At 44.6% G+C, this 15,806-nt stretch overlaps 1 protein-coding gene across 3 annotated transcripts in view; it reads left to right on the plus strand.

Annotated features, from left to right (window-relative positions):
- TATDN2 (TatD DNase domain containing 2) overlaps positions 1-15,806 on the plus strand; it is a 32,923-nt gene that overhangs the window by 10,461 nt on the left and 6,656 nt on the right. For all 3 annotated transcript variants that reach the window (XR_008624690.2, XM_003826285.6, XM_003826284.5), the window contains exons 3-4: positions 1,231-1,764; positions 11,235-12,119. Coding sequence is in view for 2 of the 3 variants with exons in the window: in XM_003826285.6 (XP_003826333.2) it covers positions 1,231-1,764; positions 11,235-12,119 (1,419 nt within the window). In the remaining variant the exon portion in view is untranslated. The remainder of the gene's footprint in view (positions 1-1,230; positions 1,765-11,234; positions 12,120-15,806) is intronic.

The following is a 15,806-nucleotide window of genomic DNA, read 5'->3' on the forward strand; positions in this document are numbered from 1 at the left end:
TGCCTAGGCTGGAGTGCAGTGGTGCCGTCACGGCTCACTGAAACCTCTGCCTCCCAGGTTCAAGCGATTCTTGTGCCTTAGCCTCCCATGTAGCTGGGATCACAGGCATGTGCCACCATGGCCCAGCTAATTTTTGTAATTTTTAGTAGAGACAGAGTTTTGACACCTTGCCCAAGCTGGTCTTGAACTCCTGAGCCTAAGTGATCTTCCTGTCTTGGCCTCCCAAAGTGTTGGGATTACAGGCATGAGCCACCGCGCCCCGTGTGTTTTATAGAGATGGGGTTTCGCCATGTTGGCCAGGCTTGTCTCGACCTCCTGGGTTCAAGCAGTCCACCTGCCTCGGCTTCCCGAAGTGCTGGATTACAGGCATGAGCCACTGTACCTGGTCTGTATTTACTTTTGAGAGGAATTTAATAGAAATGACTTAGGAATGCAAATGGGATAATGGTTTACTGCTTATGGAATGGCCTTAGGAGGACATTTGTGGAGAGTTCTTACACCCGGCAGGGATTAGACTGGATTAGAATTTCACATCAAAATAGTCTGGCAAACAAAGTCTAGCTTTTTCTGTGTGGAGTCCTGGAGTGAGTGGGTGCAAAAGGGGGCTGAGGCTTCACTTCCGTCTTGGAGGAGGTTTGTTGTTGGGAGCAGTCTATCTTGACTGACCCTGGTGCAGTCACTGAGAAACTGAGGTATTTTCCAAAACCAAGTTGATTATTTGAGGGGAAGTGTTTGCAGAGAACTTTCAGGAGGCTTTGGGTATGGTGGGAAAAACACTGCACTCAGAACTGGGGGATTGGAGTTCCTGGGGCTAGCCCTTCCCCTCACTGGGTCCTCAGGTTTCCTTTACCCTTAGATATGGGATTGGGCTAGCTGGTTTCTAGGGCCCTTTCCAGTGGGAAGAGCTTGAGCTGCTGTTTTGCCTGAAGTGTAGTCCTTGCCTTCCAGGAGCTTGCAGTCTGGTTTAATGAGAGTGTTCATTTCAGCTCCTTCCTTCCCCCTGCAGTGAAAGGATATCATCTGCTGAGCATGAGAAGGCGAATGCTAAGAAATGGCAGCAATCAGCCCCTCTTACAGTGCCACTTCACCACCCGGAGAGAACCTTTGCCTTAGCCACAGTCACTTTCCCTTTGACTGGTAGAACCACCACTGATTTATAATTTGCCAAATGCTTCATGTACGAAAGTGCCCTTGGAACAGCCCTTTCAATTCTGTTTTTTTTTTTCCCAGGTTGATTCCAAAGATAGTTCTCATAACTCCACAAACTCTGAATTTGCAGCTGAAGCTGAGGGTCAGAATGATACAATTGAGGAACCCAACAAGCTCCAGAAAAGGAAGAGGGATAGACTTCGAGACCAGGGCTCCACAATGATCTACCTGAAGGCTATCCAGGGCATCCTGGGGAAATCGATGCCAAAAAGGAAGGGAGAGGCTGCCACTCGGGCAAAACCAAGCGCAGCAGAGCGTCCCAGCCGTGGAGAAGGACCAGCCAGGAGTGAAGGACCAGCCAAGACTGCAGAAGGAGCAGCCAGGAGTGTCACAGTCACTGCTGCTCAGAAGGAGAAAGACTCAACCCCAGAGATCAGCGTGGAGGAGGATAAGACAGTGCCAGAGAGGAGCAGCTTCTACGACAGGAGAGTAGTTATAGACCCTCAAGAGAAACCCAGTGAGGAGCCCCTTGGGGACCGAAGGACCGTCATTGACAAATGCTCTCCACCCCTAGAGTTCTTGGATGACTCTGACTCTCATTTAGAAATCCAAAAGGTGAGTAAAGCTTGCACCAGGCATCTGACTTTTTAGTTCTCTTGATGAAATGTGTTCCATCTTTCTAGTTTGATCCTAAGTGTTACTAATTAAAAATAGTACTTTACTTAACCAGGCCTCCAGGAAACAAACTGATGGTTTTCTTCTAACATACTTTTCAGATTTTCAGAGTTATTAATAAACCTAAACTAAGTGCTTTTTTTTTTTTAAAGGATTTATATGTTAGGATATGGGTTTAGCTGCTGTGTAAAAGGCCAAGATCACAGTGGCTTAAACAGAATATAAGTTTGGCTTAAGAAGGATGGCTCCATCATGTCAGAGATACTGGTACCTTTTGTCTTGATTCTCTATCACCCCTCAACACAGCGTCCATCTCTTGGTGTGAAATGGGTACTCTGATAGGACTCAGGGTTTGTTATGTGGGCATTCTGGCCAGTGGGAAGGGGAGAAGAGGAGAGTGCATTCCTTCCCTGTTAAGAGCTTGGCTCAAGAGTTGCACATGTTGTATCTGCTGTTGACAAGAGCGGGGAAACCCGGCTGACACCTGGCTGCAAGGGAGTCTGGAAAATCAGCCTTTATCTAGGCAGACTTGTACCTGGATAACCAGAGAAGAAGGGAAGGATGTCATTGGACGGAAACTAGTGATTTTTAACATAGCTTATAATTGAGGGGAAGCATTCCTCCATCTTTTTCTTTTTTTTTTTTTTTGTTGTTGTTGGGACAGAGTCTTGCTCTGTTGCCCAGGCTGGAGTGCGATGGTGCAATCTTGGCTCACTGCAACCTCCACCTCCTGGGTTCAAGCAATTCTCCTGCCTCAGTCTCCTGAGTAGCTGGGATTACAGGTGTGCGCCACCAAACCGGCTAATTTTTGTATTTTTAGTAGATATGGGATTTCTCCATGTTGGCCAGGCTGGTCTCGAACTCCTGACCTCGTGATCCACCTGCCTTGGCCTCCCAAAGTGCCGGGATTACAGGCATGAGCCACTGTGCCAAGGCACATTCCTCCATCTTACTCGTCTCCACCCATCCTTTACTACTGCTCTGCAGGCAGCTTCTCTCATCTTTAGCTCTTTCTTCTAGTACTTACCCCGTGTTTCTAAATAATCTTTACTGTTGATCAGTTTTTCAGTTTTAGATGTGTGAGGACTTCCTGCTTGGGCGATGAGAATTTAGTTCTCTATACCTCCTTCAGAAGCACCCACATCCAGGGACACATTAGCTTCCCCTTTCTGCAGCCTACCTGTGTGGCTTGAATACCTTTTGGGTTAAGTCTGTGTAAGATTTGTTACTGCCATGTTCACAGCTGAGTCGCCTTGTATACTCTGATCACATTTTCTTTCTTGTAAAACTTCATTTTCCTTAAAGTTCATCATTACTTTGTTTTTCCTTTGGTTTTCCTGGTACCTTTCACTAATTAATCCCCAAACTGCGAGAGCTGTAAAATCCTTCTCAATACTGTCAAAATAAGGAATCTGTTTCTTTTTTTTCTCTCTTGGAGGTATACGTCCTCAGCCCTCTGTTGTCCTGCTCTGGTCTGGACTGCCTGCCGTCAGGCCAGCTGGCAGCTGTCTCTCTGGAGCCTCCTTCACATTTCTCCCGGATTGAGTCTTCTGCTACCTATACTCTGTGTCTTCTCATGTTCTTCTTCCTTGGTTTACTCTCACATTTTGGTGGAATACTTTTTCTAGTAGCTTCTTGAGAAAGGGTACGTGGAGAAACTTTTTTTGGTAAACATGTGTCTGAGATTGCCTTTATTTTACCTTTAACCTTGATTACAAGCTTGGTTGGTTTTGGAATTCCAGGTGGGAAATTGTTTTGTTTGGGATTTTGAAGGCATTGCTCCTTTTCTTCTGGGCTTTTTTTTTTTTTTTTTTTTTTTTTTGAGGTGGAGTCTCGTTCTGTCTTGCCCAGGCTGGAGTGCACTGGTGTGATCTTGGCTCACTGCAGCCTCCACTTCCTGGGTTCAAGTGATTCTCCTGTCTCAGCCTCCCGAGTAGCTGGGATTACAGGCGCACGCCACCACACCTGGCTAATTTTGTATTTTTGGTAGAGACAGACTTTCATCATGTTGGCCAGGCTGGTCTCAAACTTCTGACCTGAGGTGATCCACCTGCCTAGGCTTCCCAAAGTACTGAGATTACAGGTGTAAGCCACCTCGCCTGGCCTCTTCTGGTTTTCTTGATGTCTGAAGCTATGCTGGTTCCTGAACCTTGGTATATGATTTTTTATTTTTTATTTTCTTTTGCTTTGAGACAGAGTTTTGCTCTGTCGCCCAGGTAGGAGTCCAGTGGCGTGATCTCAGCTCACTGCAATCTTCACCTCCCAGGTTCAAGCGATTCTCCTGCCTCAGCCTTGTGAGTAGCTGGGATTACAGGCATGTGCCACCACACCCGGCTAATTTTTGTATTTTTAGTAGAGATGGGGTTTCACCATTTTGGTGAGGCTGGTGTCGAACTCCTGACCTCATGATCCGCCCGTCTCAGCCTCCCAAAGTGCTGGGATTACAGGTGTGAGCCACTGTGCCCAACCTGTATTTTTTTTTTTTTTTCCCTCTGTGGAATCTTGTAGAATATATTTTGATCTCAGGGCTCTGAAATTTCATGGTGGTGGTGTCTACTTTGCTTAGCATGGGACATTCCCTTTCAATCTAGAAACCCTTGTACTTTAGCTGTGGGAAAAGTTTGTGAATTACTGTACTTCGCTGATGTTTTCTTTCCGTATTTTTCTTCTCTCTTTCTCTCTCTAGCTTCTCTACCTTCTTCCTCTTATTTGGATGTTGGATTTTTCAGGACTGGTCCTGTAATTTTATTACCTTTCTCCCTTGTTTCTAGCCAATTTCTTGCTTTACTTTGTAGGATATTTCCTTTTCTTTATCTTCCAACCCAGCTGTTTATTTAGTTTTACTTTTCTACTGTCATGCTTTTATTATCCAAGAGCTCTTTTGTTTTTTAATAACATCTCTGTTCTTGTTTCATCTTCTGTTATCTCTTTTAGGGAGTTCATGGTAGTTTTTTGGCTTGGTTTTAGTTTTCTTTAAGTTGCTTCTTTCCGTTTCTTTTGATCTCTTCTGTGTTAGAGGCTGTCTTCACATGTCTGGTAATCTTTGGTTGTCTGTTTATGATCAAGAATGGGAGGATTAAAAAGCTGTTTGGAAGCTCTGAGCGTAAAGACTTTGAGCTTTGCTTTGGGATGATCGGGAGAACATAACCCTCTTCCCCTTGCCATGTCACTGCTTTTAGGAAAGCCTCGAGACTGGTCACCTTGCCCGGAGGAGTGTTTTTCAGCCTGCTTAGGAGGAAAGGTGTCTGGGAGCTGGGTAGCGAAAGGGGCGGCTGCGGGGGCGGCGTCAGCATTCACTTAATCTTTGTCTTTTTGGTGCAGTACCAGTGCCCTCCACTGAGCTGACCAGGCCTTATTCTAGAGATCCTCTTGTTTTACTGTCTTCAAACAACTCACCTTCTCTGAGTATGAGGAGGGAATCTGGGATCTAACTCCTTGGAAACCAGATTTCACCCTGTCCTCCTCCTTTTAATGTTCTTCTGTAACTCCAGTTCCTCCAGTTACCAAGGTGCCCAGTACCGCGAGTGCCTGCTCTGTTCTAAGCTTTCCTGGTGCCTAGCTTAGGTCTCAGCCTTCTCTTGGTCTGCCAGTGAGGTGTTATTTGGCCATCTGCTTTCTAGCCTCCAGTGCGTGATCACTGTAGTCTCTTGTTCTTCCTGTTCTGGTGTTTTTGTTATTGTAGAGGGGTTTTATTTGTTTTTTGTTTGGTTTTTAGATTCTTTAGTTTTAGTGAGGTTTCAGGAAAGAGTAAAATAAGTCGAATTTTTTCAGTACATCCTTAGCCTAGAAAAGTTCTGGGAAAATTTCTTGATTATTTGATTTCTTGTCTGTTTCTTCTTTTTCTGGACCATCTATTTTGTGCTTGGTCTTTCGGATGGAAATTCCAATTTTCTTTTCTTCCCAGTGAATCCTTTTTAAAAAATTTTTCTGGATGGTTTCTTCAACTTTATCTTCTTTTTTTTTTTTTTGAGATAGAGTCTCACTCTGCCACCCAGGCTGGAGTGCAATGGCTTGGTCTTGGTTCACTGCAAACCCTGCCTCCCAGGTTCAAGCGATTCTCCCGCCTCAGACCCCTGAATTGCTGGGACTGTAGGCGCATGCCACCATGCCTGTCTAATTTTTGTATTTTTAGAAGGGACGGGGTTTCATTTTGGCCAGGCTGGTCTCGAACTCCTGACCTCAGGTAATCTATCCGCCTCGGCCTCCCAAAGTGCTGGGATTATAGGCGTGAGCCACTGCGCCTGGCTCAAGTTTATCTTGTAACGTTTATGTTGATTTTTTTTTTTTTTTGGTCTTTTTTTTTTTTTTTTTTCCTGTGCGTGTTTTTTTTTTTTTTAATTGCTGCCAATTTTTTTTTTTCTTTTTTGTCTTTTTGAGACGGAGTCTCACTCTGTGGCCCAGGCTGAAATACAGTGGTGTGATCTCAGCTCACTGCCACCTCCGCCTCCTGGGTTCAAGCAATTCTCCTGTTTCAGGCTCCTGAGCAGCTGGGATTACAGGCACGGACCACCATGCCTGGCTAATTTTTGTATGTTTAGCAGAGACAGGATTTCACCATGCTGGTCAGGCTGGTCTTGAACTCCTGACCTCAGGTGATCCACCTGCCTCGGCCTCCCAAAGTGCTAGGATTACAGGCATGAGCTACCACGCCCGGCCAGAACTTTTAAAAATTAAAAATTTTAGGCTGGGCGTGGGGCTCATGCCTGTAATCCCAGCACTTTGGGAGGCTGAGGCAGGTGGATCATGAAGTCAGGAGATCGAGACCATCCTGGCTAACACGGTGAAACCCTGTCTCTACTAAAAATCCAAAAAAATTAGCCAGGTATGGCGGCGTGCACCTGTAGTCCCAGCTGCTGGGGAGGCTGAGGCAGGATAATGGCGTGAACCTGAGAGGTGGAGCTTGCAGTGAGCTGAGATTGCACCACTGCACTCCAGCCTAGGCAACAGAGCAAGACTCCGTCTCAAAAAAAAAAAAAAAAGTTTTTGTCATCCAGGTTGGAGTGCAGTGGCATGGTCATAGCTCATTGCACCTTTATTTTTCTGTGGTCCCCTTGGTTTAACTTTTCCAAGCATCAACTTTTGTCCTTTGCTGGGTGGGGAAAGGGCAGGCCATCTGCACAGGGTGGGAGCAGGGGTCTGGAGATCTTGACAGACTTCAGCTAATTCCTATTTTCATCTGCAGCTTCACCCTCACTTTGGAAGTCTGGCACCTCCAATTCCTGAGTCTTTCTGGGGTCCTGTAGTCTGGTTCTGGGTTTTTCCTCACTGAAGGCTTAGGTTTTGGCCATCTGATCTTCTTGGCTGATAATCATTAACCCATCTGTTTTCTATGCTCTGTTATCTGTGAATAACATCCAATGCTTATTTAATTTGCTTTGCTGTTCATTTTGTGTGCTTTCCCCTTGTAGGTTTATACCTTTTCGGATATATTTCCTGTAACTTTAGAAGGGTTTTTGGGTGGGAAGGACAAAAACTATATGCTATATATATAATTGGAAATTCCCACATAAAGTAGGTTTGTAAGATATTTTCCTCCCAAATATGTAATGGGTGTGTTTTCTGTCTAATGTAGATCATCTTACTTGGTTGCCTCTAATTCCATTGTGTGGATGAATTTTCTAAAGTTATACCCAAACTTCTATTTATGAGACTGGACGACAATTAGGTTTTCTCTTACGTATCTATTTGGAGACAGCACAGTATGGTAGGTGAGCATGTGAGTGTTGGGATCAGACCATTTGGGTTTAAATCCTGGCCCTGCCACTCGAATTAGGATCTTGAGAAAGTCAGCCTCTTTGAACCCCAGTTTCTTCCTGTGTGTAAAATGGGCTAGCTCTTCAAATGTTACCACTTGTAAAAAGCTAATACAGGGTCAGATGCATTTTTGGGTTTACAGCCTCTGTTGCAGCTTTTCAACTCTGCATGAAAATGGCCATAGACAACGTACAAGTGAATGGGCCTGACTGTATTCCAATAAAACTTTATTTACACCAGCAGGCAGTGTGTTGTTCAGTGAGGTTTCAGGAAAGAGTAAAATAAGATGAATTTGTTCAATCCATCTTTAGCCTAGAAATGTTCTTGTGGGCTGCAGCATGCGGAACTCTGAATTCATACATGATTACTCTTTGCTCAGTGCCCAGTAGTAGGTGCTCAATAAATGTAACTTTAAATTTTACCATACAGGCTTAAACTAACTAAGGCAGTCTTTTTTTTTTTTTTTTTTTTTTTTTGAGACAGAGTCTTGCTCTATCACCCAGGTTGGAGTACAGTGGCTCACTGCAACTTCTGCCTCCCAGGTTCAAGTGATTCTCATGTCTCAGCCTCCCGAGCAGCTGGGGTTACAGGCGTGCACAACCGCATTTGGCTAGTTTTTGTATTTTTAGTAGAGATGGGGTTTTTCCATGTTGCCCAGGCTGGTCTGGAATTCCTCAGCTCAAGTGGTCTGCCTGCTTTGGCCTCCCAAAGTGCTGGGATTACAGGCGTGAGCCCCCTTGCCCGGCTGAGACAGTCTTGAATATAGGCAGTCTCCTCCTATTTCCCCCACACCCCCCGACAAAAAAAAAAATCTGAAAACATTTTCTTGGCCAACTTGGCTCTAGAAACCTTTCAAGGATTTAGATGACATAATTATTATGTCTGTTTATGGTATGTGTTTCTAGTTACATGTGCATTTTTGAAACTGCTTTTTTCCTTACTTTGACATTTTCCTATCCAGTCTGATTAAATTTCCCTGTTTGTTTGATGATTGTTTCGGTTCATTTGAAAGAGGATCCAAATGAGAACTGTATGTGGCAATTTTTAAATGTGTCAAGTTTCTTCGTCTCTATAGATTCATCCTTTTCTCCCTCCAAAATGTTGTAATTTATTTGTTGTAAAAAATGGGGTCATATGTCTCGTTTTTGCTGATGAGAATATAGTACTTTTTGAATCTGTGTATTGTTCTTGGAAATTTTATTCCAAGTTGCAAACAGTCATCATATCACATTGAGGCAGTCTGTTTCCATTTTTCCTCGAGGTGTGTTTTTGGGATTGCCATAATGTGACCACCTCCAATTATTTTGCAGACATGTTAATGATGTGTTACTGTATATGATAAACATTTTAACTTTCGGGTGCACCTATACAAAAGTAGACTTGTAGTTCCAATATGTTTCACTAGAAAATTCAGCAGGGAAAAAAAAACAAAACAACACAAAAGCCTTGTCAAGCTTAGGCAAGACTGCAATTTTTTATTGTCTGGGTTGATGGAAATTTTCTGTTATAACCGAGATAGTTTTTGAAGGATTGTTCTCCCTTATAGATAAGTTTTTAAAGGTTTTAGGGGAAATTGCAAACATTCAAAGTAAACAGAATAGTGTATTGAATCACCAGGTGCCCATCACCCAGCTTCAAGAGTTCAGATTAAATTTAAAATGTGCTACATTTAAGTTAGCTTGCATTTTAGTAAAGATTCTTGTTTGGATATTTCTGCCATTCAAGCAGTAGCTGTAAGAAGTCTAAGGCAGGAAAGTATAAAATGGGAAATGGGTAATTCATTTAAGTGTTGGTTACTAATACTTGTTTCCTGTTAGAGTGTAGATAGGGGTATGAAATATTAGTACAGCCAACATAAACAGTTTTGTTCCATTTTAATCAGGTAATTCAGCTAGAATGCTCTTTCATTGTGAATGTTTGTTTTATTATGTGAATTACATATACTCATAAAAGTATTAAGAGAACTTTGTAAGGCCTCTTGCTCATCAAGCCTTCTGTCATTGGCAGGTATAGATGGCTGCTTTAAGAAGAAATGATGGCACTTAAATTTTGTTTCCAGCATGAATTGATATTGATGTGCTTACTGTATTTCTCAAACCTGGTCTGCATCACAATTCCGGGGAGAGTTAAATGCAGATTCCTTGGCCCCACCTTGGACCTATTGAATCACAATATCTCAGGGTGGAATGGGCCTTAAAAATCTGTTTTTAAAATGCTGCCCAGTTGATGGAGATGTGATGCTAAGTTGAGGCACCATTTATTCTAAAAATTAATTCAGCAGATATTCATGAGCACTCAGTATCTGCCAGGCACTGTTCTAGGTGTTGGGGAGACATCAGTGGAAAAAAAATAAAAATTCCTGATCTCGTGGCGCTTACCTTCTCTAGTAGGACTAAGCCAATTTAATGCAAGGGATGGTTGTTTCAGTTACTATTACTAGTTAGTAGCGTAAAATAACTTTTCTTTTGCTCTCAGTACTGTGGGTCAGGAATTTGGAAAGGCCTAGACTGGGGCAGGTGTTTCTTGGGGAGCCCCATGTAGTTCCTTTCAGATTTTGGCGAGGGCTGTCGTCATCTGAGAGTGTGACTGGGCTGGACATCCGAGATGTTCACTTACATGGTGGACAGATGTTGGCTGTCAACCAGTAAGTCAGCCAGGCTGTAAACTGGCACACCTACATGTGGCCTCTCTAGCAGGATGTCATTTGGGTTGCCGGACTTCTTACATGGTGCTTGGCTTGCTCCAGAGTGAACAAGTGGAGTGAACCAGATGGAAGCTACAAGGCCCTTCTGACCTGGCCTTGGAAGTTACACAGCTTCGCTTCTGTTGCATTCTTTTGGCTATAAGTAAGTCTCTAGGTAGGTCCAGATTAAGGGGAGGGGTCATAGACCCCACTCTCAGTGGGGAGAAGGGTTAAATAATACGGGGACACGTTTAAAAACTGTCACAATGGCCAGGTGTGGTGGCTTATGCCTGTAATTTCAGCATTTTGGGAGGCCAAGGCAGGAGGATTGCTTGAGTCCCAGAGTTTGAGACCAGCCTGGGCAATATAGGGAGACCCCCTACCTACAAGAAATTAGCCAGATGTGGTGGTGCGTGCCTGTAGTCCCAGCTACTTGGATGGCTGAGGCAAGAGGATTACTTGAGCCCAGTAGTTCAAGGTTTCAGTGAGTCGAGATCTCACCACCGCATTCCAGCCTGGGCAACAGAGCAAGACCCTGTCTGAAAAAAAAAATACAACTGCCACAGCTGTTGTAGTTTTACATTTTGAATATATTGATGACAGTGTCAGAGAGGAAAAGCTGGGCACTGCTTTTCTCTAAAATCTCCAATCCGGAGTGTGTTCTAGAGAGCAGTTTTTCTCAAGAGAAAGGGATGCAGGTAGAGCACCACCTTTAGGAGTAGCATGATGAGGCCATGGTCACAGGCCTATTCCCTGAACCCAATACAGCTGTTCACAGCAGTAACTTGGCTCAGTTCTGGACATTTCTGGAAATTGTAAGGAAACCAGGTGACAGGGTGAGCTAATGAGCCAATGCGAAGCCATCACCATGGCCAGAAGAACAAGCCAGGGTTTATGTTCAGCTGATGACAGCCTGGGAGGCCATCTTCACATCGGAAGGCTAACCCACTGTTGTATGCCTTCTTTTCTGCAGCATAAAGATAGGGAGGTGGTGATGGAGCACCCCTCTTCTGGAAGTGACTGGTCTGATGTTGAGGAGATCTCCACAGTCAGATTCTCTCAGGAGGAACCTGTCTCCCTGAAACCTTCAGCTGTTCTGGAGCCTTCTTCCTTCACCACCGACTATGTCATGTACCCTCCTCATTTGTACAGTAGTCCTTGGTGTGACTACGCCAGCTATTGGACCAGCAGCCCCAAGCCTTCTAGCTACCCCTCCACAGGCAGCAGCAGCAACGATGCAGCCCAGGTTGGGAAGAGCAGCCGGAGCCGCATGAGTGATTATTCCCCCAACTCTACAGGGAGTGTCCAAAACACCTCCAGAGACATGGAGGCCTCAGAGGAAGGCTGGTCCCAGAATTCTCGTTCATTTCGCTTCTCCAGAAGCTCAGAAGAAAGAGAGGTGAAGGAGAAAAGAACATTCCAAGAGGAGATGCCTCCGCGTCCTTGTGGAGGACACGCATCCAGCTCCCTGCCAAAGAGCCACCTGGAGCCAAGCCTAGAGGAGGGCTTCATTGACACTCATTGTCACCTGGACATGCTCTATTCCAAGCTATCTTTCCAAGGGACCTTTACAAAGTTCAGAAAAATTTACAGCAGCTCCTTCCCTAAGGAATTTCAGGGCTGCATCTCTGACTTCTGTGATCCCCGCACCCTGACAGATTGCCTATGGGAGGAGCTGTTGAAAGAGGATCTGGTCTGGGGGGCCTTTGGCTGTCACCCTCATTTTGCACGTTACTACAGTGAGAGTCAAGAAAGAAATCTTTTGCAAGCCTTAAGGCACCCTAAGGCTGTGGCATTTGGAGAAATGGGCTTGGATTACTCTTACAAGTGCACCACGCCTGTCCCAGAACAGCACAAGGTAACAAGGCTCTCTTTAGTCTGCTTATAGTTTTAATTTTTCTTTTAGTTGTTGAAGCCTGACAATAAGGGTTTATCTAATTTTAGAACTAAATAATTGAGAATCCCTGAAAACGCAGTGTGCTTGCTCTCATCCAGACCATCTAGATGCCATTTGTCAAATGCTTTACAAGCTATTTCTTACTGTTCAGCTTTATTATGGAAGATGAGGGAGAAGTACTTTGTGACTTCTTATGGATGATATCAATGTCAAAACATTTGTTTTCTTTCTTTCTTGGGAAGCAATAAACTTTAGGTTTTCTTAATTTATTTTTTGAGAGGGAGTCTTGCTCTTTTGCCCAGGCTGTGGAGTGCAGTGGTGCGATCTCAGCTCGCTGCAACCTCCGCCTCCTGGGTTCAAACTGTTTTCCTGCCCCAGCCTCCCAAGTAGCTGGGATTACAGGCGTGCATCACTACACCCGGCTAATTTTTGTATTTTTAATAGAGACCATGTTGGCCAGGTTGGTATTGAACTCCTGACCTCAGGTGATCCACCCGCCTTGGCCTCCGAAAGTGCTGTGATTACAGGCATGAGCCACTGCGCCTGGCCTGCATTTTTTTTTTTAAATATACCCATTGCAGAATATTTGAAAAAATATGAAAAAATGCATAATTTCCCATTCAACCAGAGATCATGGCTAATACTCTGTTAATATTTTTTTCTTTTTCTTTTTGGAGACAGAATCTCACTCTGCCACCCAGGCTGGAGGGCAGTGGCACGATCTCGGCTCACTGCGGCCTCCACCTCCGCCTCCTGGGTTCAAGCGATTCTCCTGCCTCAGCCTCCCGAGTAGCTGAGACTGCAGGTGTGTGCCACCTTGCGTGGCTAATTTTTGTATTTTTAGTAGAGGTGGGGTTTCACCATGTTTGTTAGACTAGTCTCGAGCTCCTGACCTCAAGTAATCCACCTGCCTCGGCGTCTGAAAAGTGCTGGGATTACAGACCTCAGCCACCGCGCCCGGCCCCTGTTAATATTTTTTTTCCTCCCAGTATTTTTTGAGCATAGTGCTTTGGCAGGGTAAGAGTTGTAGTATTTTAGAATTTCTTTTCTTTTTTTTTCAGAGATAAGGTCTTTGTCGCCCACACTGGAGTTCAGTGGTGCAGCCACAGCTCACTGCAGCCTTGACCTCCTGGGCTCAAGTGATCCTCCCACCTCAGCCTCCCAAGTAGCTGGGACTGCAGGTGCACACCACCACGCCTGGCTAATTAAAAATAAAAATTTTTTTGAGATGGAGTCTTGCTGTGTCACCCAGGCTGGAGGGCAGTGGTACGATCTCAGCTCACTGCTACCTCCACCTCCCCAGTTCAAGTGATTCTCCTGGCTCAGCCTCCTGAGTAGCTGGGATTACAGGTGCCTGCCACCACACCCAGCTAATTTTTTTTTTTTTTTTAAGGCAGAGTTTCGCTCTTGTTGGCCAGGCTGGAGTGCAATCGCATGATATTGGCTCACTGCAGCCTCCAGTTCCCAGGTTCAAGCGATTCTCCTGCCTCAGCCTCCTGAGTAGCTGGGATTATAGACTCCTGCCACCATGCCCAGCTAATTTTTTGTATTTACAGGATCACACCTGTAATCCCAGTATTTTGGGAGGCCAAGACGGGTGGATCACTTGAAGGCAGGAGTTTGAGACCAGCCTGGCCAACATGGTGAAACTCCATCTCTACTAAAAATACAAAAATTAGCTGGGTATGGCTGGGCACGGTGGCTCATGCCTGTAATCCCAGCACTTTGGGAGGCCGAGGCAGGCGGATCACCTGAGGCCAGGAGTTGGAGACCAGCCTGGCCAACATGGCGAAACCCCGTCTCTATTAAAAATACAAAAATTAGCTGGGTATAGCTGGGCATGGTGACTCATGCCTGTAATCCCAGCACTTTGGGAGGCCAAGGCGGGCGGATCACCTGAGGCCAGGAGTTGGAGACCAGCCTGGCCAACATGGTGAAACCCTATCTCTACCAAAAAAAAAAAAAAAAAAAAAATTAGCCGGGTGTGATGGCACATGCCTGGGGTCCCAGCTACTCAGGAGGCTGAGGCAGGAGGATTGCTTGAGCCTGGGAGGTTGAGGCTGCAGTGACCCATGATTATGCTCCAGCCTGGGTGACAGAGTGAGACCCTGTCTCAAGACAAAATTATCAGGGTCTCAGGTCTGCACTTAAAGGTCCATGGGGCGACCTGCACAACAAACTGAACTAGAAGCGATAGGCATAGGGGGATAAACACAGTCTTGAAGATGTCATTTGGCTTGGTGAGATTTGACTCAAGACTGGAAGATAATGAGTCTGAGGAATTGCTAGCTGGGAGAGGGCTAAGCTGCCTGTAAAGGGGAGGAAGACTAGAAAATATTTGTCAACACCAGAGACTCCTAGGCTGGGTGGGGGATATGGACACTGTTTTGATGTAAATAAAAAATTTGGCACCCAAATGAGGTGAATGGTGGTGACTGGCAACTGCACCTAGTTGGATGTCAGTGCTGAGTTGCATTTACCTAAAAGAGCAGTTAGCAAGTTCTTGATGTGTCCTGCTGAATGTTTTATCTTGTGAAGGGAAGAAGAAGAACCTATAGAGGGTTGGGCAAGGTGGCTCACGCCTGTAATCCCAACACTTTGGGAGTCTGAGGCGGGAGATTGCTTGAGCCTAGGAGTTCAAGATGAGCCAAGGCAACATAGTGAGACCCTATCTTTATTACATTAAAAAAAAAAAAAAAAGCCTGTGGAAGGACTGTATCTGGCCAAGATGATAGGGTGATAGACCCGGCTCATCATAGGAGAGTTTGGTTGATGTACCTAAAATTTTCTGGAAGGATTGGAAAATAGAGAAAAGCAAAACAATTGGGGAAAGAATGGGTAGTTATAGTTATTCTGCTGGTTAGAGCAAATTACTGTTAACGTTTTCTTTGTTGATCTGTGGTGTTTACAGATTAACTATGTAACTCATAAGAGTTAGATCCTGAATAGTTTGTGTGTAAGTTGCACATGTCAGCATCTGGGAGGGATGCCAGGGAGAGTAGACTGTCCTTCCCTACCCAGGCTGTATCTCTTTACTTGTGTTAAAGAGGAATTAATTAATTATTAAAGTAATAAATATGCAAGAGATGCCTGGGGCAACTCCCAGGAGAGACTAACTCTGGAATCCCTGGAAATAATGGATCAGTTAGGAAGTCAACCTTATGCAGGTAGAAGTGAGTAATTATACTGGGTAATAACTCATCTGTACTTCCTTCACTCCTGTTGTTTTTCAGCTGGGTTCCTAGTGAGGACAAATGCTGCAAATAGCTCCTGTCCAACCACAAGTTCCTGCATTCTAATGAGTTCTTCTTCCTTCTTAACATTTTTGAAATCTGGATGTGTTTTATGAAACATTATAAATGTAATGTTATTGTTCCTTGGAAAATTGCAAGGTACAATACAGTTGCAAGGAACAGTTGCACAGTGGCTTGTCTTCCATGCACCGGTCGTAGGTTGGATGTGTGTGCTTGTGTTAAAGAAAGAAATTAGGAAATTAAATAGTTTTAAGTGTCTTTTCTACTCGTGAAATTTTCCCATTCATCAGCTATACTTTGAAAAATGTTTAACAGCTGTGTAATATTCTATCCTAAAGCTCTAATAGTTTATTTCACTACTCTGAGGGATAATTTTTTAGAGGCAGGAATGAAA

Source organism: Pan paniscus, chromosome 2 (genome assembly GCF_029289425.2).
Source record: "Pan paniscus chromosome 2, NHGRI_mPanPan1-v2.0_pri, whole genome shotgun sequence".
NCBI classification, from domain to species: domain Eukaryota; kingdom Metazoa; phylum Chordata; class Mammalia; order Primates; family Hominidae; genus Pan; species Pan paniscus.